General features: G+C 41.7%; 1 protein-coding gene across 1 annotated transcript in view; it reads left to right on the top strand.

The window, feature by feature from the left end:
• dnah5 (dynein, axonemal, heavy chain 5) overlaps nt 1-24,406 on the top strand; it is a 159,621-nt gene that overhangs the window by 85,167 nt on the left and 50,048 nt on the right. Inside the window, 5 exon segments of the mRNA XM_048152165.1 lie at nt 772-925; nt 7,382-7,649; nt 8,390-8,621; nt 9,295-9,409; nt 17,041-17,217. Coding sequence (XP_048008122.1) covers nt 772-925; nt 7,382-7,649; nt 8,390-8,621; nt 9,295-9,409; nt 17,041-17,217 — 946 coding nt within the window.

The following is a 24,406-nucleotide window of genomic DNA, read 5'->3' as shown; positions in this document are numbered from 1 at the left end:
GTACTCTTCTTCATTTGCTGTGTGATGATAGCAGCAAGGCTTTGGCAGTTTCGTAATTGGAGATTTTTTATTGCAGCTTATATTTGATAATAATACGAATGAATCTGGTGTTGATCTCAAACTATGTCTGAGAGTCTCCAGAGAAAACAGACGGATTTCACCTTATTGCCTTCAAAACACAAGCTGCTCGCAATTCTCTGTATCCAGGCAGTCTTTTCACACCCGGTTCATTTTTTGTACAGTGTTGTGAAATGGCAACATATCAGTTCATTTTCTCATTATACAGAAAACACTTCTTAAGGACATTGACAGCATATGCTGTGTAACGTACTAATTGTAATAATAATTGTATTTATTCATAAACAACAGAATTTTAATTTGTTTCATGTGTTCAAAAAAATGAACAGAGTTATAGGCCAGGAAGAATGCCAAGAAGAAAAGGGAAGACAAATCTAAAATTGAGGATGAGCTAGGCTGTATAGCAATATTAAAGGATATATGATTATGATTCACTCAGTTTGAGTTTATAAAAAGTTTCAAATCATATGAAGATTTTGAAATTTTAACTGATAATTTAACAACACATTAGTATGTTCATGATTCTTTGATGTTGATGTGCAGGAAAACAAATAAAATATATTTTTACTAAGCATTCTATTTTAGATTTTTATCAACTCACAGACTCCCTGGGGTTTGCAAACCTCGGTTTAGGATACCAGAGAAATAAAGACTGCTGATTTGCATGCCTAAACTTGTGTTTTTTTTCTGTAGTTCCTACAACACCCCCAACCTGATGGAGGACCTGAAGGGCTTGTACAGAACTGCTGGACAACAGGGCAAAGGCGTCAGCTTTATTTTCACTGACAACGAGATCAAGGATGAATCCTTCCTGGAGTACATGAACAACGTCCTTTCATCAGGAGAGGTCAGAGCAACATTCTGATATCAAGCTTATAGAAACACCCTTCCCCACAAGCCCCACAGCATCCATTCTGAGCAGTTCCTTTTTGTTTTTAGAAGGCATGGTAAAATAAGCCAAGCTACATGTGTTCCCAAGGTTACAACGTATGCCCCCTATAACTCAGCATTTATGTCACTGCAAATAAGTCAGATTTCCTGAGGTTGTATAATGAAAATGTTGCCCGGTCTGCTGACAAATTACAGAGCTCATTCTATGTGGTAATGACACACAAATAAATGGGATCTGTGAGGCACTGGATGCATTGCTTCATATTAGAGAGACAGATGGGTTTGTCAAAGAGAGGAAAAAATGGCAGCTCTGCAGCCTGCAATGTAACACCTGCCAGAGAGCATTGGCTGCACTCACTTGTTGTGGAAACCATCCATCACACTGAAACAAACAGAGCAGCATTGAGGAGGTGTTGCGTTAACATGACCGCACCTCAGGGGAAAGCACTGCACTTCTGCAGAGCTGAAGGTGGACAGAGGGACGAGTTGGATAGACAAACTGTTTATTTAGATTACATTTATTGAAAAAGACAGGGCACTTGAGTAAAATGTTCCAAGAGAATATTTCTGTCTTCATTTACTCACTGCCATGTTGTTCCAAACCCAGAAGTACATGTTTGAGCTTCCATGTTTACCATATGTGATGTGAAATATGTATGTGTGTAGATAATTGTTTAGATGTAAATAAAACCCTAAATTAAATCTCTAAAGCGATCAAAGATTTAGATTAAACCACTCGGTTCATATAGATTCATTTTTATAAACTTTTGGATCTTTCATGTTTTGGTTACCTGTACTTTCAGTGCAGGGAGAAAACCCTTTCAGGTTTCATTAAAAAATATCTTAATTTGTGTTTTGAAGTTTAACCAAAGTCTAGTGGGTTTGGAACGACATGAGGGTGAGTAAATGATGGCAGAATTTCCATTTTTGAGTGAACTATTCCTTTAAGTTGATTGAGACTGAGGTCATATACTTTTCTGCATTTTATTTTAAATATACTTACTTGATCATGTTGAGGTTTCTTGTGCAAAATCTGGGAACTGGGTAAAATTCTGGATATGATCTTTAATTTCGGTCAATTTGACCTTAATTGGATTCAGTTCACCGAAAACCACACTATGAAAAACAACAATAAAAAATCACGTAAAAACAGAAACCTTTTAACATTAATATTTCTTGTGCATTACAAAGTAAACTTGAGAACATGTGCCCAGTTTTACAGAGAAGACTTAAGCCTAGTCCCAAACTAGAATGGATGTTTAAGCTGTCTTAACTGTCTTGATTTTAGCTATCTTAAAATATGTTAGTGCCACTGTTTTGTCTCAAGATGCACAGAAGATGAACTTCTGGCTTAATCTTAGCCATGTCTGTGAAACTGGGCATGATGTTTATGATCACAATTTTAGGTCTGTGCACCTGCCTAACCATGTAATTTGCAAGTCAAATTGACCTACTAACATTTCAATTGTAATAGAAATGTCATGTGTACATTCCACAACACTTCAGAGTGTTGAAATTTTGCAGGTGTGTTCATGAACCTGAATGAGAAATAGTCACACAATTTCAAGAAAAACACACTAGGTTATTGGCAACTCAAAAATAAGTTGCAGGTCAAACTGACACACAATGTAAAAAAAATCCTCGTAAAATTTACGGTAAAAAATCGGCAGCTGTGGTTGCCAGAACTTTTTAGGTTTTACGGGACAGCACTTGGTTTACTGTCTATTTTACAGTTCATATACATATAATTTAAAGGTTTATATTGTCATAATTACAGTTCATAACTATTTTTTACACACTGTACAAAAAAAAAAAATCTGTTATATTTATGGTAAAAAAAAAAAAAAAACGGCAGCTGTGGTTGCCAAAATTTTACTGTTTTTTACTGTGTTGATTTACAGATTTAGCTTAAATTTACAGTAAAAAAAAAACGTATTTCATTAACTAATATAATGTTAATTTACCAACCTATTGAAGTACTAATATCTGTTTTGTACCTTTGTAATACACTAACAACCACCAAACACAGTGGTGATGAGAGTCACAAGCAGCTTTTCCAAAAGCTGAGAAGGACAATACTAATATATAGAAGGTGCACACAGTGTCTTTCACACACTGACACTAAACACCTTGCCTGGAAAATCCAGCCTCACCACTGTACCAGCGGATGAGTCTGGTCGGCCATTGAATCGATTCGATTTCTAGGGCGGAGCAAATCCCAGCAAACAGGAAGCGGAGTAAACCAATCAGAGAAGGGCGGATATGACATTAGCAAAGCGACCAGAGAGTCAACAGCGAAAAGTAAATAATTAATGTGTTTTTGGTCATTTAAAACTGAATTCACGGCTGAATAGAACAAACTCTCGGGTCTCCCGTGCGCAATCTTTGTTGATATTGAAGGGACTTTCGCCGCACTAGAGTGACGCTGTTTGCGTCACTGAAATAAACAAATCTGATTACACGGTACGGTTTGGAGTTGACTCGAGGCGCGACGGAAGGCGGACTGACCTTGTAGATCTTGTAGAAGATATATCATTCTGGACTTGCCAGGCAACTAAACACCATCATGGTAACACAAATTAAATTTTAAAAATGCAATAAACATTAATTTAACAACATTAGATGTAACATAAAACCCTAATGTACATAACTGATTAAAAAAACTAAGAAGAAACAGTTATTTAAACAGAAATGCATCAAATGAGAAGGGTCACACAGGGAATTGTGGAAATGTAAATTTACAGCTTTTCACTCGCTGCGTCTGAAATCGAATACTACTCTACTTTATAGTACGCGAAAAACATGATGCAAACAGAGTAGTATCTCTGAATTCATAGTATTTGAAAAACAGTAGGCGAAAAGTACCCGGATGACTTACTACTTCCAGCGAGATTCTGAAGTCCGCATACGATGGACACTTTACTATCCCATGAGGCCACGGGAGAGGGTTTGTGAATGGAGTTGAAGGGACGTAACTGACGCAGGTAGGTCATGTGACAGTAAACATATAGAGGATGTAGTACATCCGAATTCATTCATAGTACACGCATTCGCACTATATTGAACATACTTTTTCAACAGTCGTGAAGTAAATTTAAATTCAAATGTAGTATCTACTAACAGTACGCAATTTCGGACGCAGCCACTGTAAATTATACAATGACTTTTTTCACTTTCCAAAAAAACTGTAAATTTAATGGTATTTAACTGTAAAATTACATTAAATGTATAATGTTAGATCTATTACAGTTATTCACCATATTATAGTATGGAAACTTTCTGTAAACCAATTTACTGTTTTTCACCGTAGCATTTTTACAGTCTTTTACCGTTAAAATCACAATCATTTTTTACTGTGCAGAACATAATATATGAGAAGTCGCTGATGAGAAGTCATAGGCAAAAAAATAGTTTGGCCTACAGTAAACCTAAATGTAACCAAAGTCCTAAACCTAGCTATGTAATTTATAGGGGAAAACATATTTTCATATGGTTTTGTATTTCATATTTTGCCATCTTGTATGCATTATTACAGGTTGTCATGCAGAGTGTGTTGTCTGTGCTGATTTAGGATGGGATAAATAGCTCTTCGGAATGGATTAAAACATGGTTAAAATGTGTTTAATTTAAGGATGTGTTTTTATGGTAGCTAAAAGCATAATCTAATTTGCATAATATTTCATATACAAAAACACAAGGGGTAGGAGATGTGTAGAATCTACTGAAAGAAATTCTGTGGAAATCTACAGAACATTTTTGGAGATCTGTGGGAAAAGATTCCAAATGGACCTATACGAAAGAGAGAGAAAAGTAGGTAGCCACAGAGAATAAGCACTAGGAAGAATAAAGAGCTTTATAAATGACTAAATGTGTTTAATTAACACTATGGTCCAATGTGTCTTTCTCACCATCGCTGAATAAATAATGGGGTATGAGAATAATTGGCTATAATTCAGCTGCAGGGTGCACCTCTTGGGGTTTTTAAAACTGTCATAAAGTCTTAGAAAGGTTTTTGGTCAGCCAGATTTGGTGAAGGTTGTTATTTCATTAATCAGGCTGTTAAGTACATAAAGAAAATTGACTGCAGAGGAGAAGAGCACTCAAGGACCCAGGGAGAGATGGCCCTGCTCAAGAATATTAATGAAACACACAAGCCCTCAGTTATACTGAGGATCTTGGGGTTTAGTTGGGAAACTGATGAGGCGAGACTTGGATGTCAATGCGGAAGACAGATGCAATAACAAATGGAGTTTAGTTCTAGTTAATATCCAAGATTCTGAAAAGGGAGCAGAACAGCAAGATAAGTCTTTAAGAGACATGACTAGACAGACTCCAGCTTTTTTATCTCATGGTAATTGCTGTATTTCCGTGAGACTGAGATTGTGGTACTCTGTCATGCAGCAGGAGGACTGTGTGGCCAAACTTAAGTAAAATATTGCCTGGTTCCAGTCATGCACTAATCCATTTGTAGTCCTTCTGAGAGTTTTTTGTCTCCTAACAGGAGACTTCTGTAGACTGTTCTAATAAAATATAATTGTCTTATACAGTGGAGGAGTTTCAGACCACATTGCAAATCTGGGATTAATAAACTAAGAAAATACGTTTTAGTGTTTCTAACAATATAAAACAAAGAAATGTGTTTCTAAAATGAAAAAAAAAAAAAAAAAAAATCCTAATTGAATTCCTATTTAATACATGTTAACTTCTTTGTTAAAAAAAAAAGCACAAAATGCTTCTTGGAACATTCTCAAATCATACTGGAATAGTTCAGATGATGCTGCTAAAGTAAAAGTAAAGTAAAAGGAGGACATTTTCATGAAATTATCCAAATACAAATAAAACACATTTTACTTACAGTGATCAACCCAAGTAAATGGTTACCACCACCTAGAAGATCCTAACTCTAATGTACCCCAAATGCTTCACAGAGAATTCATTTGAGGCAATTTTGTTACATGTTTTATGTTTGATGATTTCAATGAATTAATTTCCAATGAATATTAAATTAAAGGAACAAATTACTACATAATAAAAATTCTGCGATCATTTACTCACTCTCTGAATCCATAATACATTCTTTTGTGGAACACAAAATGAGGCATTTTGAAGAATGTTCAGGCTGCTCCTTGCCATGTATTGCTATACAATAACCAGGGGTTACCAATTTAACTAACACAGGCTCATTGGAAAAACGTACCTGTGTCAACATTTTTGCAAAACGCAAAATACGTAGCAATACGTACATATCACATACGTACATGCAGTTTCTAACAGAAAATAACACTAGAGTCAGTGAAACAGCAAGCACTTTTAATCGTTTTTACACACAGTTATGATTACAGGGCCAGATTATGGATTAATACAGATTTGTTTTCACGCGGCTCCTTGCACAATAATGTTATGACCTCAAAAAACTTTTTACCATAGTGCATGATTTGTAAACAAATATATTTTGGAGTTTGCATCACTTACCCACCTCCAGATGTTCAGTTTTACTGACGTAACAAGTTTGCTCAGTAGTTCAGCTGATGCGAAGGTATGAATCCCGCGAAAGACGAGTCACAGTAAAAGAACTCAAAGACAAGAGTTCAACAAACAAGCTAAAATGCCATGGTTACGATTGTGTTTTTATGTCACATTTGCTTTTTTTAACACTATTGGGTAGGTTTAGGGCTTAGTGTAGATGTACGTTATTAAACGTGATGGAGCATTAAGCTTTTAGCGCCACTCACCGGACTTTTCAATTCAGAACTGCGGTGATATGTAGAAATTCCAACATAATACATCTTTGCCATATTTACGTCCATCTGTTCTGGAAAAAACTAAACACGCTTTTAGCGCCACTCACTGGACATTTCACTTTGAAACTGTCGCAAAATGTGCACGACACAACGTATTTTGCATTTTGCAAAAATGTTAACATGGGTACGTATTTATAATGAGCCTGAGCTGAATTTAACATAAGTTTTCTGATGGCACGTGATAGATTTGTGTGAAGAACAAACCAACATCAAAATTCAGTCTTAAACATATTCAGACATAACGAAAATATGCAACAAGCTTTTATTGTAAAAGAGCAGTGTCTTCAGAATGTCTCCTTTTGTGGTCCACAAAGTCATGCAGGTTTGGAATGATACGAGTATGATTAAATATATATATATATATATATATATATATATATATATATATATATATATATTTTTTTTTTTTTTTTTTTTTTTTTTTTTTGGATGAACTCTCCCTTAAGTGATTCAGAGAACGACATTTAAAACATCTTCTTACCTATCTAGAAGAAGTAATTTTGTCCCCTCAGGTGCGTCATTATGTCAAAATTGTACATTTGTCATAAATTCCCATAGAAACCAGGGCTAGGTTTAATCTAATGAGGTGTGAAATATTCTCTCTGCCACAGGTGTCCAATCTGTTTGCTCGAGATGAGATCGACGAGATTATAAGTGACCTTATTCCAGTCATGAAGCGAGAGTTTCCACGGCGACCACCCACGAATGAAAACCTACATGATTATTTTATGAGCAGAGTGAGGCAGAACCTTCACGTGGTTCTCTGCTTCTCTCCAGTTGGGGAGAGGTTCCGTAATCGAGCTTTGAAGTTTCCGGCTCTTATTTCAGGATGCACCATGGACTGGTTTAGCCGCTGGCCCAAAGATGCTCTGATCGCAGGTCAGTAATTTGAAATGTCTGACTCAAGGAGGTCCAACATACCCAAGGGGTCCCTAAAATCTTATGGTGATTCTGATGCCCTAATCAAAAATATCTCATGTCTATGAGGGAGTGCAGCACATTTTGTGCTGAATCAAACAAAAACTAGAATGGAGCATATAGTACATGGATGGATTGGATCGACAAACTGCCAGTATTTTCCAACTTCCAAATAGTTTTGGACCGTTTTGACCCCATTGCTTCATGGGTAATCAGTTCCAGAGACTTTTTTTAACCTCTTACTGTAAATTCGAAGTGACTGATATTAAAAAAGTGAATGGTATATTAGAATGAAAAAAAAATGAGGGAAAGTCTTCGGGGAGATTATAATGCTTATAATGCTTTCAGATTATAATGCTTATAATCTGAAAATAGCCACCATGATTTATTGTCCAAGTACATTTGTGTGCCTACATTTTAACACAGACAGAAAACAAGTAATTTAGGAATAGCACAAAATGTTCCACAAATAATTTGAATCAAACATATTTAGAAAACAGCTCTTCTGCTCTGTTGGAACAGGAGGGTTAATGTAGCGGAGAGTCAAGCAATAATTTAAATGTATTGAAAGACAATCAAGAAAAGCATCACAGCAATCAGTCGTTGCAAAATGAATGTGATTGTGGCCATTGCTAGATAAACAGCTTATGTATTGTGCAAAGAAATAATACAAAATGGCTTTTTGTTTATTTTTTCCTCAGTGTCAGAACACTTCCTGTCCATGTATGACATAGACTGCACTCCTGAGGTAAAGGGGGAAGTGGTTCAGTGCATGGGCTCTTTTCAGGATGGGGTGGCAGAAAAATGTGCAGATTATTTTCAGCGGTACCGACGTTCCACACATGTCACACCCAAATCCTACCTGTCTTTTATCCACGACTACAAAACCATCTACAAAGAGAAGCACTCAGAGGTTCAGACTCTTGCCGAAAGGTCAGTATCATCAAAACTAGAAAACAAGAGCTTAAATTAATATGGAAAATAAATATATAATAAATAATATATAGTGATATATATAAAAGCTATAGATATATTGTATCATGCCCTGACTCTGAGGGTCAAATTTAATAAAGAGTTGCACCAATTTTGTGCACTGTATTAAAACTTGCATGTTATTTTAACCAGAAGCTAAACCTGCTGTTGAAATAGTGTTGCACTTTGTGTATTTGAATAAAGTCATAGTTAATCCTTTAAGTCCAAACGTGGCACCTTTCTATGTAAAATAAACTATGAAATTCTACCTTATTCAAAAACTCAGCATTATTTGCCTTGCATAATTACTGTAGTATCATTGACCATGGAAAGGAGATGACAGATTGGATGCTGTGGAGTGATGCCCGCAATGTACGCCATGTTGCAGTAATCTGCTGCATCTTCCACAACCTACTGAAAGATTTTGTGGGTGCTTTTGTATTGTTTCCAGATTTGCATAATTCATTTAATGAACCGTGAGCTAAAATAACTCAAACAGTGTGTGCAAATAAACAGCATTATCAGTAGGCAAAATTCATTCATGTTGGATTCCCCCTGACTCTCTGTAAAAAGTGATGTGGAGTCTGGAATCATGTATCATAGATTTTCATATCCAAGTGTATTGTTTCCTTAGGATGAACACCGGCCTCCAGAAACTCAAGGAGGCCTCTGAGTCTGTTGCTGCCCTCAGCAAAGAGCTGGAGGTGAAGGAGAAAGAACTTCAGATAGCCAATGAGAAGGCTGATATGGTAAATAAGCATGTAGAAAGCATCTGTGTGTATTGTTGTTAACTGTCTCCCCAGACCCAGACAACTGTCTCCCCAAATATAATTTCAAATTCATTCTATTTTAAAACGGTATTAATCATGTGTAACCATAGTTAGATGGTAAAGGTCAGCAAAACTCTCTCAAAGCCAAGGTCAATTTGTACAGAGGCCCCTCAGGGCTGTGTCAGCTCCCTGTCCACTTCACTCTATACTTGATTGATTGCTTGAGTCATCATCCCAAAAATTAAATTTTCAGCAATATTGCACTTTTTGGTTTGTTGTACAGGGACAAGAGTACAACAGTTTATTACTCAGATATTGACATGTTAGTGTCCTGTGGGCATATTGAGGGAGAGGACATTTGTCTCTAAAAGAAATAAGGGGCCTGTAGTTATTTATAACTAACCAATTGTGCAGGTAATCTTGTGCAGATTGACTGCACGCTCATCTTGAGAGTACCAGGTTGGATCAGGGATGGGGAACTCCGGTCCTTGAGAGCCACTGTCCTGCAGAGTTTAGCTCCATCCCTAATGAAACACACCAAAAAAAAAAAAAAAAAAAATCTAACTAAACTCTTAAGGAGAGTACATTTCTGTAAAACCTATACTGTACATACATTTCATTACAGTTTCTACAAACCCGATTCCAAAAAAGTTGGGACACTGTACAAATTGTGAATAAAAACAGAATGCAATGATGTGGAAGTTTAAAATTTCAATATTTTATTCAGAATACAACATAGATGACATATCAAATGTTTAAACTGAGAAAATGTATCATTTTAAGGGAAAAATAAGTTGATTTTAAATTTCATGGCATCAACACATCTCAAAAAAGTTGGAACAGGGCCATGTTTACCACTGTGTGGCATCGCCTCTTCTTTTGCTCATGTTTAGGAATAGGAATGTTGTCCCGTTCTTGTCTAATACAGGCTTCTAGTTGCTCAACTGTCTTAGGTCTTCTTTGTCGCATCTTCCTCTTTATGATGCGCCAAATGTTTTCTATGGGTGAAAGATCTGGACTGCAGGCTGGCCATTACAGTACCCGGATCCTTCTTCTACGCAGCCATGATGTTGTAATCGATGCAGTATGTGGTCTGGCATTGTCATGTTGGAAAATGCAAGGTCTTCCCTGAAAGAGACGACGTCTGGATGGGAGCATATGTTGTTCTAGAACTTGGATATACCTTTCAGCATTGATGGTGCCTTTCCAGATGTGTAAGCTGCCCATGCCACACGCACTCATGCAACCCCATACCATCAGAGATGCAGGCTTCTGAACTGAGCGCTGATAACAACTTGGGTTGTCCCTGTCCTCTTTAGTCCGGATGACATGGCGTCCCAGTTTTCCAAAAAGAACTTCAAATTTTGATTAATCTGACCACAGAACAGTTTTACACTTTGCCACAGTCCATTTTAAATGAGCCTTGGCCCAGAGAAAATGCCTGCTCTTCTTGATCATGTTTAGATATTGCTTCTTTTTTGACCTATAGAGATTTAGCCGGCAACGACGAATGTCACGGTGGATTGTGTTCACCGACAATGTTCCGACAATGTTCATGTTGTGATTTCCATTACAGTAGCATTCCTGTATGTGATGCAGTGCTGTCTAAGGGCCCGAAGATCACGGGCATCCAGTATGGTTTTCCGGCCTTGACCCTTACGCGCAGAGATTGTTCCAGATTCTCTGAATCTTTGGATGATATTATGCACTATAGATAGATAGAAACTCCTCTCTGATATTGCTCCACTATTTTTCGCCGCAGCATTGGGGGAATTGGTGATCCTCTGCCCATCTTGACTTCTGAGAGACACTGCCACTCTGAGAGGCTCAGATTGACCTAATAAGTTGCAAATTGGTCCTCCAGCTGTTCCTTATATGTACATTTAACTTTTCCGGCCTCTTATTGCTACCTGTCCCAACTTTTTTGGAATGTGTAGCTCTCATGAAATCCAAAATGAGCCAATATTTGGCATGACATTTCAAAATGTCTCACTTTCAACATATCTATATTCTATTGTGAATAAAATATAAGTTTATGAGATTTGTAAATTATTGCATTCCTTTTTTATTCACAATTTGTACAGTGTCCCAACTTTTTTGGAATCGGGTTTGTAGCTGAAATGACCACTAGAGGCAGAATCCAATCCAAACATGTTTTTAAAAGTCAGTTTGCTTTTAAATACACTTTGATATAGAGATTTTATTATAGATCTTTGATATAGATCTATTTTATATAGTTTGAAATACTCTTTAAAACAATGGCTCCCGTGGCACAAGATGCTGATTTTTAATCGATCAATGGCCCCGGTTATTTGAGTATTTCTGTCAGTCTTACAGTGTTTAATCAGAGTTGCATCACTGATCATCGCAGTAACTGATACAATCACAGTTCCCTTTCATGGGAACTTCGAGCTGCGTCGAGACGCGGTGGGAACGCCTCTGCGTGATTGTGTTATGAAGCACATGTGTAAACTGTCCAATAGCATGACGGAATGTCATAGGCGGGTGACATCACAGACCAGGAATCTATAAAGCATACCCAGAACAAAGAGCTTCTGTGTCTTCAGCAAGTGCTCTGTGTATCTGTCTCTGTCATATTTATTGTTGTCTGTCAAAAGCACAACAGCGTCACCACTCGGGCTCCTCCACAGAAACAAGGTGGATGGGGTTCCAGGTGGCGGTCGCAGCCGAAGCCTTCGGAGAGAAAGACGGATTTGAGAACCGTCATTATCTCAAAGAAGGCTTCAGCGAAGAAGTCCTGATTTTCTCGCTGAGCAAATCTTTTCTATGTTGAGCGCACATTTTGGCCACCTGAGAAAAAAACATTTTTTATATCAGACCTGTACAATGAACGTAAACACACACACGCCAAAAAAAAAAAAAAAAAAAAAAAAGGTTTTATCATGCAACTGTAACTTTTTAATGTGCTATTTCTATTTTATTTGACCCTTGGTTTAACTTAGTGATATATTAAATCATATTTTTGAAAACAAGCAGTTCAGTCACTAAATTAAGCACATTTTAGGTTACTTGAGATTTTTTCACATTGCTTTGTTAACTGTACCAGTCTTTACCAAGAAATTCTATTTAAAAAATCATTTAAAAATCTCCTGCAGGAAAGTTAAATTCTTTATAATAATATAAGCAGTTACACTGATGGTTTGGGACAACCATAATGTGTTTTTGTACACATTATGGTATGGTTTTGTAAATTATTAGCAACAGACAGTGTTAAACCATCAAAATTACATGTTTATTGCTTTATGAATTTCCCAGATTTTCTATACCAGGAGGTTTCAAGATTTTTAGTGGCAAGGAGCCCTAAACAATCCCCTTGTGAGATCAATTTTTTATTAGGCTTACATTATAATATAATAAAATATATTATAATCTTGAAGGATTTAAACTGATATACAGTATTATATCAGTTTAAATGCTTCATTTTGTTTTAATATATATATTATAATATGAAAACTGAAGCATTTAAACAGATCTGACAGCTAAATATTTTTAAGAAAAGTGAACGTTAACTCTTTTATAGTTATCTAAACATCCCTGAAACCCACACCACCATCACACACAATAATCTATTTAAACTGAGGTATATAACTGATGTATTTTGAGTTTGCACGCTTCACCTGTAGTGGGTGTGTAATTGTAAATTGTAATTGTCTCAGAGTTTTGTTCATTCTGTGCCCATCATCCGTTATTTCCGCCACTTTTCATTAAAACATTACATTTTATTTCACATTTCTTTTCGTTTCGCGTTGCCTCTCTCGTATTGAAGTATTTACTCCGCAAACATAACAGTATTCTTACCGTGACTGATTTGGCTCAGGCCCGCGGCTGCTCACACACGCTCACATCGTTCTCTTTCTATGAAACCTGTAAACCAGTTCTAACTCTATAGCGACAATAACTCTATAGCGGTTGACCAGAGCACTGCACTTATTTCTCATTTAAACTACAATCGAATGGATTTTCCTCGATTTTCCCACACATGATTTTTGTCCTCTGCGCGGCAATTATTCTTTCACACGCGCAGCTTAGAGGGAACATTGGTGGTCCCCTCCGGGGAGAAACGGAGTTCACCTCATTACATGGTGCCCGCTTCTCTTGGTGCCCTCAGGAAGCCGTTCTGCCAACCCTGCCACCTCGTGTGCTTCAGGGTGCAGAGGCTTTCAAGGCTTCCTGGTAGAGCGTTCAGTTCAGCTGCTTCCTGCCGTTTCGCCGTTTCAGGACATTGGTCTGATTGCCCAACCAATAGAGAGACTGGTTCCCTTAGTAGATTTTCTGGCAGAATGGAAATGTCTGCCCAATATATCTCAATGGGTGCTGAAAACTACAGAAAAGGGTTACAGAATACAGTTCAGGCTTGTGCATTCCATTCTAGATCTGCACGTTTTGAATCACACAGTTCAAAAGTTGAAGTTCAAGATGCTCACACTCAAACAGATTGCAGCACAAATCAAATCCGAGGACTGGTTTGTGACGATTGATCTCAAAGACGCATATTTTCATGTATCAATCCATCCTCAACACAGGAAGTTCCTGAGGTTTGCTTTCAGGGGCGAAGCATACCAATATCGGGTACTTCCTTTCGGCCTAAGTTTAACACCCCGCACCTTCACGGAATGAGTGGATGCAGCGCTGGCTCCTCTGAGACTCCAGGGCATTCGCATATTGAATTATATCACCAATTGGTTGATTCTGGCTCAATCCGAGCACATGGCGGTCCGACATCAAGATGTCGTTCTCGCCCAAATTAGAAGGTTGGGGTTCAGGCTCAACTGTGTGTGCTCACTCCATCTCAGATGACCACTTTTCTGGGCGTTGTTTGGGACTTGAAGAACATGCAGGCTCAGCTCTCCCCTGTTCGTCTTGCTTCAATTTTAAAACAGTTTCAGAGACTGTTAGGTCTGATGGCAGCACCGTCCAATGTGATACCTTTTGGCCTGCTGCACATGAGACCTTTACAGTGGTGGCTCATGACCAAGGGATTCTCCCCGAGGGGAAATCCGTTTCGCATGATCAAGGTCACGCGGCGATGCCTTCGTGCCTTAGTCATGTGGAAAAAAACCTTGGTTCCTGTCCCAAGGGCCTGTGTTGGGAGCTCCTTGTCGTCGCGTAATGCTAACGACGGATGCTTCCCTCACGGGTCGGGGAGCGAACATGAGTGGTCGCTCAGCTCAGGGTCTGTGGCAGGACCATCTACTTCCCTGGCACATAAATTGGCTGGAAATTATGGCGGTGTTTTGAGCTCTCAAACACTTCCTCCCAGACTTGAGGGGCCATCACACATTTGTCCACACAGATAACACGTCGGTGGTCTCCTATATCAACCATCAGGGGGGTCTGAGGTCACATCACCTATGCAATCTGGCCCATCAGATCCTCCTGTGGGTCCAGGGGAAGCTGCTCTCTCTGAGGGCAGCCTACATTCCTGGGCTTAAAAATCAGGGAGCAGACATCCTGTTGAGGCAGGGGCTGAGACCCGGGGAATGGAGGCTTCACCCCGAGGTGGTGGAGCTCCTTTGGGAGAAGTTCGTCATGCAGAAGTGGACCTGTTTGCATCTCTGTAGACAACACACTGTCAGTTATGGTTCTCCCTCATTCATCCAGCTCCTCTTGGAGTGGATGCCAGGGTAGTGGTGGAGACCATTCTCCAATCCAGAGCTCCTTCTATGAGGAAATTGTATGCCATTAAGTGGAGGCTGTTTTCTTCTTGGTGTGAAGAGCATCATCTAGACCTAGATCTTTGCACTGTGGGTCATGTACTTGAGTTCTTGCAAGAACGTTTCTCCACTGGATTATCCCCTTCTACTTTAAAAGTGTATGCTGCAGCTATTTCTGCTTACCATTCACCCATTGATGGAAAATCTGTAGGAAGAAATCCGTTGGTCACGTGATTTCTTCATTACACGTTGAGGTTGAGGCCTGTTCAGCGCACTAGAACACCGGCTTTGGACTTAGCCATTGTATTAGAAGGTCTGACCCTGGCTCCTTTCGAACCATTGGAAGAGGTTCCTGAAAAGTTCCTCACTTTGAAAATCATCTTTCTTCTGGCAATTTTGTCTCTTAAAAGAATTGGAGACTTGCTCCATCATGTCTGGAATTTGCTCCAGACATGGTTAAAGCCTTTCTTCACCCAAGACCGGGTTATGTGCCCAAGGTCCCTACTAATACTGTAGGTCCTATTATGCTGCAGGCATTCTGTCCTCCACCTTTTTCTACACCTGATCAGGAAAAACTCAGTCTGCTCTGCCCTGTTCGGGCATTAGATGCTTATGTCCACAGAGCTGCCCTGTGGCGTAAGACAGTAGAAAGCCAAAATTGGGGTGACTATTTCCCATGACACAATACGGTGTACGCTGCAGAGGAATGGCATGCATGGGTGCCATCCATGAAATAAGTCTTTCCTAAAGCCCAGGGACAAAAAAGCCTGCCTAGAGTTTGCCAGGGCCCATGCGTACAAAGATGAAGACTACTGGGACTTTATACTCTGGACTGATGAGACCCAGATAAATGTTTTTGGAACTGATGGCTTCAAAACTGTATGGTATTGCAAAGGTGAGGATTACAAAGAAAAATGCATGGTGCCTACAGTGAAACATGATGGTAGCAGTGTCCTTATGTGGGGCTGCATGAGTGCTGCTGGTGTTGGGGAGCTGCATTTCATTGATGGCATCATGAATTCACAGATGTACTGCTTTATACTGAAAGAGAAGATGCTACCATCCCTCCGTACCCTTGGTTGTTGTGCACTTTTCCAACATGACAATGATCCTAAACACACATCTAAGGCCACTGTTGGATTTCTGAAGAAGAACAGGGTGAAAGTGATTCAATGGCTCCTGATCTGAACCCAATCGAACACCTATGGGGAATTCTGAAGAGACAAGTTGAGCGTCACTCTCCATCCAGCATCCAGTCTCTAAAAGAGGTCCTTCTTGCAGAATGGAAAAAGATAGATGTTGCAAAATGTCGCCAACTTGTTCATTCCATGCCTAGAAGACTTGGTGCTGTCATTAAAAATCATGGAGGCCATACAAAGTACTAGATAGTAGTAGTTTTTGTTGTGGGGTGTACTCATTTTTGCATCACCCTAATTTGAGTAAAACTGAAAAATGTGTAATCTAGGTTATATTATTAACCTTGCTTTCATGTTATAAGTTAAACAGATGTTATATTAAACTTAGTCTTGTCAACATTTTAGAAATTGTTTTTGTGTTCATTGAGATATTGTTTAAAATGTTACTTTTCAAAGGAGGTGTACTCATTTACGCTGAGCTCCGTATGTTACAGTACAGAAGGAAAGAAATGTTGCTTCCATTTCATACTTTAACTTTATGTATGTTATAGTAATCCAAGAAACATTTTCATTTAAAAGGACTAGAAAAATACATTTCATTCTATGTATTCTACATGAAATCCGTCATGCTGCATCCATCCATTCAGTCTAAGACTTGCCTGCTAGTCACAGGCTAACTAAAGATCAATACTGAGCTCTGAAACATTAGGATGATAAATTAATAACCTCAGACTTATAGAATTATAGCGTGAAATGCTACAGAAATTACTATATTAGCGTTTTCTCATTTTTGTTTCAGGTGTTGAAGGAGGTGACCGTGAAGGCTCAGGCTGCTGAAAAGGTCAAAGTTGAAGTTCAAAAGGTCAAAGATAAAGCACAGGCCATAGTTGACAGCATCTCTGCAGACAAGGCCATCGCTGAAGAGAAGTTGGAGGCAGCCAGGCCTGCTCTGGAAGAGGCTGAGGCAGCACTGCAGGTCAGGAACAATATGGAGCGATTACACGGTAGCATAGGAGAGGAGAGAATGAGAGGAGTGTGATGTTCGTGGGGCATTTCAGTGCCTGCAGCTTCTGCGTAATTACATGCTGCCTATGAGGGTATAAAAATAGACCGTGTGATGGCAGGGTTGCTGTAGGTGGTCTCGTAGCAAGCAGGGGTCTGACAGCAGCCGCCTCTAACCAACCCCACACACCCACTCAATCATACAACCACCCAAACACATACCCCACCTCTTCCTTCCACCACCTGCCCACTCTGTCCTTCCCATGTATCTGTCCATAATGTATCCCATCATTCTTGGGACTCTTTCCTTTTTTTCTTGTGTAGATTTCTAAATGTTCTTGATAGTGCGGAGCATTTTTAGAGTAAGTCAATGTTACTAAAACAATAGCTATATTTCAATACATTTAAATTACCACTATAGCTTATAAATAATATAGCTTATATGTAATATGTTACAATATTACTGTACTTATTTGGCATAATATTCGAATCAGATATTTTATACATTTTGAATTATTCATCCAGACACCCACAGTTAAGAAACACTGTCCTACGTTGTCTTCAGTGAGCTTCTGAAAGGTTTTAGGGGCATATAGCATATATTGAAAACAATACTAATGCTATCATACTAATAGCTACACTGCCATTAAATTAATACTTGTATTCAGCAAGGATGCATTAATTTGATCAAAAGTGACAGTAAAGACGTTTATAATGTTACAAAATACATTTGTATATAAAATAAATGCTGAAAAAAAGAGCATCATGGTTTCCTCAGCACAGTGTTTTTCAGCACTGATAATCCAAACTAACTTATCAGAATTATTTTTGAAGGATCATGTGACATTCTACTGAAAATGTAGGTTTGCCATGACTGGAATAAATTAAATTTTATACAATATATTATGATAGAAAAGAGTTATTTTAAATTGTAATAATATTACACAATATTACTGTTTTACCACATTTTTGATCAAATAAATGCACCTTAGGTGACTTCTTTTTCTTTTTTACTGACCCCTACCTTTTGTATGGCAGTGTATGTTTAATCAAATACATTTTTTTACAAAAACTATAATTTACAAATACAAATAAAAAAGGAATGAGAATTTTACTTTTTTTATTATTGTTGGTTTCTATTTAAGAACACTGTGGGAAAATGTTTAAATAGATCTTCTAAAACGTCTCAGGTTACGTATGTAACCATGGTTCCCTGAGAATAGGGAACGAGACTCTGCGTTTACCACTATGGGGAACAGGTGACAGGTGTCTGAATGCCAAAGAATCACACCACTCTAATCCTATTGGCCGGCGACAGCCTATGACGTCATCATAGCGCAAACCCGGAAGTATAAAGGGAGCTCCTGAAGAAGCAGTCGACACCTACTCGTCTTGAGGGACTGTTCAGCAGGCAGCCCGAAGCATGGCATGGAAACGCAGAGTCTCGTTCCCTGTTCTCAGGGAACGTCTAGGTTACTATTGTAACCCCTGTTCCCTGAAGGAGGGAACGGAGACATTACGTTGATACTGACGTAATGGGGTCTCGCTTGGGAGCCCAATCACCTCCAAGGGTACAAAACGAGCCAATGGGAATTGGCCAGTGAGATTTACATACCGGACCACACCCCCGGCATCCAGGTATAAATAGGACCGGCCTACTCACTTTCATTCATATTTTGCTGAGGAGCCGAGCCAGGGCACCTGGCCATTCAGTGGTGACTCAGGGCTATGGCAAGGGGACGTAACATCTCCATTCCCTCCTTCAGGGAACGGGGGTTACAATAGTAACCTAGACGTTCCCATTCAGTCAGTCACATTCGACGTTACGTCGATACTGACGTAATGGGGTCCAGTGGAAAGCACCATAGCAGCTGAACCACGTTACGAGTGTTAGGGAGGCAGATGCTGGCAAGCCGCAACGTGCCCAAATGCAAGTGCGGCCCATACTCGTAAACCTCCAGCGCCTAGAGTAAGCCCAGGAATGTCTTCCATACCAGTGGGATGGAGAGGACAGGGCGATACAATGGAGAAGGTCGAAGCTGCTTTTCCTTACCCCCGGGAAAGAGTGCTTCGGGACTCAATTCCCACGGTTTTTAGCCATGACCAAAACGCCAGGAAAGCATTCCCCGAGGAGGGGAAAGCTACGGAGACCACACCCTGCCCGAAGGGAGGGAATGTGTGGGAAACACATATGGACTGGCCTGAGGACAATAACGCATATGGAAGATCTCTGATGTAGGTCCTACCTTCCAGGAGGAACACACTAGCAGTCAGGGACAGGGCAGAGTGAAGCCGCCCAGGGAAAGACACGGGTTTACCATCAGGGAAACCGTACCGTGGACAAACACATATGGGATTACCCACAGGGATTCACAGCATATGGGCATCTAGCCCAGTACAAGGGTAGACCAATCGGGCACGAGTAGTGGACCTAGTGCCAGACGCCTCCGCCGCGTCTGGCTGCTGCAGGATGCAGGAGGAACTCCACAGAGTTCACCGTTACGGGGAACTGAACTGAGGAGCAGGAGAAGTGCTCGCATTCCCGAGGGAAATGGCACAGCAAGCGACCACCCCTGCCTATCTACGAGTAGACAGCACACTCGGAGATTGTAATATCTCGCGAATGTATTTGGTGTCGCCCAGCCTGCAGCTCTGCATATGTCTGCAACAGAGGCACCGTGCACCACCGCCCAGGAAGAAGCAACACCCCGAATTGAGTAAACCACCCTGGTGGTTTAAGTATGCTACGGTCGATGTGTTGTCCATCTGGACCAGTACATGCTTGCCGTGCAGCAGCGGTCGAAACCGGCGCAGGGCAAGGAGTACTGCTAGCAACTTGAGGTAGTTGATATGCCAGTGACCTGGCCACTGCATATGGCACCCCAACCGGTGGTGGAGGCATCTGTTGTGACAGCAACATGCCTGGACACTTGTACTAGGGGGACTCCGGTCCGTAGAAAAGCAAGGTCCGACCACCGGGCTGAATGTACGACAACAACTCGGTGTGATGATCACACGGAGCGTGCCCTGGTGCCATGCCCACCTCGGGACTCGGTTGTGTAACCAGTGCTGAAGCGGTGTCATATGCAGCAATCCAAGCAGCGTGACCACAGCTACGAATGCCATATGCCCCAGGAGCCTCTGAATCGCTTCAGTGGAACCGCTGTTTTCTGCGAGAATGTATTCAGGCAGTTCAGCACCGATTGTGCGTGCTCGCTGGCGAGACACACCGTCATACTGAATGAGTCTGTCTCCAGACTGAGAAAAGAGGTTCGCTGAACAGAGAAGAGCCTCTTTTCCCAGTTGACCTGAAACCCCAGATGGCTGTGGTGCATGAGCAACAGGTCCCTGTGTTCGCATGACTGATCTCGAGAGTGAGCCAGAATGGGTCAGTCCTCAGGATAGTTCAAGATGCAAATGCCCACCTCCCTGAGCCGGGTAAGGGCAGCTTCCGTGGCTTTGGAAATACCCGGGAAGGCAGGGACAGCCAAATAGGGAGGACCTAGTACTGGTATGCTCAACCCTTGAAGCAGAGCGCAACACGGTCTGTCGAGGTGAACAAGAGTACATGTCCTTCAGGTCAATCGCTGCAAACCAATCATGGGGTGAACACAACTTGAACGGGAGCCTGTTAGGGACACAATTCAAGACACGCAATCCAAGACCGGCCATAAACCACCGCTACACAACTTAAACGGGAGCCTGTTAGGGACACGATTCAAGACACGCAACCCAAGACCGGCCATAAACCACCGCTATGTTGGGTAGGAAGAAGGACGCTTGCAACCTTCATCTCGGCTGGAGGGACAGGCTTTATTGCGTCACCACGAGCAGGAACGCAATCTCCACTCACAGGACAGGGGTGCGCTTGTGTGCCATGAGGCAAGCAAGACACCGCTGAACCTGGGGGACCGCCCGGCGAACTGAATTGCACAGCCGAGTCTGACTGTCCGAATGGGCAAGCAGGACGGTCTAGTGAGGCTACCAAGGCCCCGTACAAGTGGCACCAAAGGGACAACAGACGTACCCGCGGGGAGCAGCGAGGGTGCTTGGGCCTAACCCGGGAAGCACAGCGTCCCTAAGTAGAGGCAGAGTCTGGCCAAGGGCCCGTGCTGCGACTTCTCTCACCCAGAGGGCAAGGTCAGTCAGCATGCGCGGTTCCTGCATCAACCCCGGCTCAGAACTACCCTCGTGCATTGCCTTGGCCAGCAGGATGGCCAAGCACGCAAGAAGGAGGTGGTCCGACCAGCAGCACTGTAGGCTTAACAGCTAGAGCTGCCATCACCTCACAGGCACTGAATGGGAGACATAGGTGATTCCACTAGGTGGTAGCACTCTGTGGGCATAAATGCACCACAGTTGCACAGTCCACCTGAAGAACCCCCATCAGCCCTCTCACCGATGCAGCAATCGACATCTGATCCTCATCCGGTGCGCCAATGATGCGCTGAGTTGCCATGGCAACACGCGCTGTCAGCAGGCAGCTCACTGGCACACGACACGCTGAGGAGCAGGAGATCCGTGGTGGTTTCCCCGGTGGAAGGCTCTCGCTATAACCCTCGGTCACCCAAAGTGTTGAACAGACCTGCGGCTGTGCTCTTACACACAAGCGGCGGCTGGGCAACAACAAAGGGGACTCAAACCTTTACGAGAAAGGAGAGTCACGACCTGCATGTCGACGTGATCATGTTCCCTTGAGAACATGAATCACCCACGAACGCTGTATTCACATGCTGGGCATGTGAGACAGTGATCAAGCTGTCAGATGAAACCAGGAAACGACCGCATCCAGGAATGCACGGACAGAGAGGCATCTTTAAAAAGACGCTCACTGCCGTGCTTGCTCTTTTAGGGAAATACTCACAGCAGAAGCGCCCACGGGTGAATGCCGCCCTGTGTAAACAGCAAGCTGGATGCAAACACTGCTAGAATGCGCCATCACACCTGCAGAGAGATCCCTCGATGAGCTGCAAGCAAAATAGCAATTAAAATTACTGTTTTTGGAGTGTTCTCCTGATAGCAATTAAAATTAAAATTATTTGCTCAGAAATTTACTCTCAGTAGAGGTGAATTGGAAGAGCGATCACTGTACAACTGCTCAGCTCCGAAGCAAAAGTATGAATGAAAGTGAGTAGGCCGGTCCTATTTATACCCGGATGCCGGGGGTGTGGTCCGGCATGTAAATCTCACTGGCCAATTCCCATTGGCTTATTTTGTACCCTTGGACATGATTGGGCTCTCAAGCGAGACCCCATTACATCAGTATCGACGTAACGTCGAACGTGACTGACTGAATGGGAACCATGGTTACATACGTAAACCGGAGACGTTCCCTTTCGAAAGGGAACTCGCTCTGTGTTTACCGCTATGGGGAATGATATACCCACGCCGCCATGCTAAAGGAGAGTGCATGCCAAATGACTAGACAAACGTCCGGCAGTTCCAGAGAAAAGCCGGGAGCAACTCCCCCTCGGGTCGCGCAAGGCTGTCAGTGACAGCATTCCCTAAGGCCAACAGCCCAAGCTGAGCCTAAAAGAGGCCTTCCGCAGAAAGCCTTCCAAGGCTACTCAAGGCATCTGGGACCAGCATTCCGTGGGAAGTGATCCCTTAAAGGGAATGTGGCCAGGAAACCGAAAGGAACCCCGGCCAGTCACTAGAAGGGAAAAATCACCCTCAGCGCCACCAAGGAGGCCGTATTAATCTAGTGAAAGCCATACATAGTCTGGGCCAGCCTTGTCTGATACACAGAATCTCTAAAGTGCATTCTTCAGAGAAGAGAGCAGGTAAGAGTGACTGTGAAAGAGCAGTAGCAACTCAAACCCACGTGCAGAGATGGGCATCCTGAAGAGCAGAACTCAGCTAAGTGCTATAAACCCTCGTATTGAGGGGAGTATAATCCGCTCATCCTAGGATCTACTCAGTGGCTGATAAAAGCACTGAGGAGGGTGTGCGCTAGAAAAACCCTGGTAAAGGGAGCACAAACCAGCCTAAGGGCCGGTCTCAACAGGAGACATCATGGAAGTCTACAACCAACGACCGGCTTAGGGAGCTAAGCACAATTACACAGTCAACCCAAAGGGGAGTACGAAGCTCAACCTAACAGACAGACCATAATGTAGGCACATAGTCATGGAGGCCGAAAAAGGGCCTACAACATAACTACATTTCTCACAAATTAACGTAACATTCCACAGAAACTCAACACATAAGGTGATATTCTAGGGTGGCCCGTAAGGCATGCACCTGAAACATAGCATGCTGGAAGCATGACCACCAAGTAATTAAGTACCGTGAGTGCCCACGAAACAGTCTGTCCAACACAATCCAATGAGCAGTGTACTCGGTAAAGAACCTTTTACTCTTTAAGCAAGAGGAGTACAGCGTATGCCATCACGTGCTAAAGAAGGCCCCGTGGGCCTATAACCTCAGCAGACACGTGGCATCAGCCTGCGGCAGTGTTATCAAGCTCCAGGCCGAACAAACCGACTACAAAGGAGGTTAATGAATCAGCCGGAGCCCTGGCCAGCCAGCAACACAAATCCCTTTACTGTTTTCAGAGAGGAATATCAAAGAAAATACAAAAAAGGGGTACATGCCAGCATGTTCCCAAAGGAGGCCCCGAAGGCCTACCCGTCACACGCAGTGTCAGCTAGCGGCCACTAAAGTTCTAGGAGCAAAATAGAACCAAGTAAAAAACAAGGTAACTATTTAGCTCAACTAGAGCTAAAGGAGACCATGCTCAAGGAAGAAAATGCATAAACCCAAACAAACAGTTGGTTTAATGCATGACCTCATCTTGAGAGGTAAGCCACTCAGAAAATGTACTCGGTAAAAGCACCTTTTACTCTCTAAGTGAGAGGAGTACAAAGCCAAGCTCCAGCATGATACACAGGAGGCCTAAAAAGGCCTACAACTCGTAAACATGTGGCGTCAGCTAGTGGCAATCACGACCCATCCATGGTGATGAGTAAAAATAGAAGCCAACACAAAAACTGTGCCAAAATGCAATCTGAAAGGAGGCCCTGAGGGGCCTTCTACTTCCATAAACAAATGGCATCAGCCAGTGGTAGCTACCTGACCAAAACCAGCCAGTAGGCCAAGTACTCGAATACTTAAATAAGAGGAGTACACACTGCGCCACATAACTCTATGAGAGGCCTGAC

This window comes from Megalobrama amblycephala, linkage group LG13 (genome assembly GCF_018812025.1).
Source record: "Megalobrama amblycephala isolate DHTTF-2021 linkage group LG13, ASM1881202v1, whole genome shotgun sequence".
Classification (NCBI taxonomy): Eukaryota; Metazoa; Chordata; class Actinopteri; order Cypriniformes; family Xenocyprididae; genus Megalobrama; species Megalobrama amblycephala.
The sequence above is the reverse complement of the archived record's forward strand: the minus strand, read 5'-3'. Positions and strand labels throughout refer to the sequence as shown.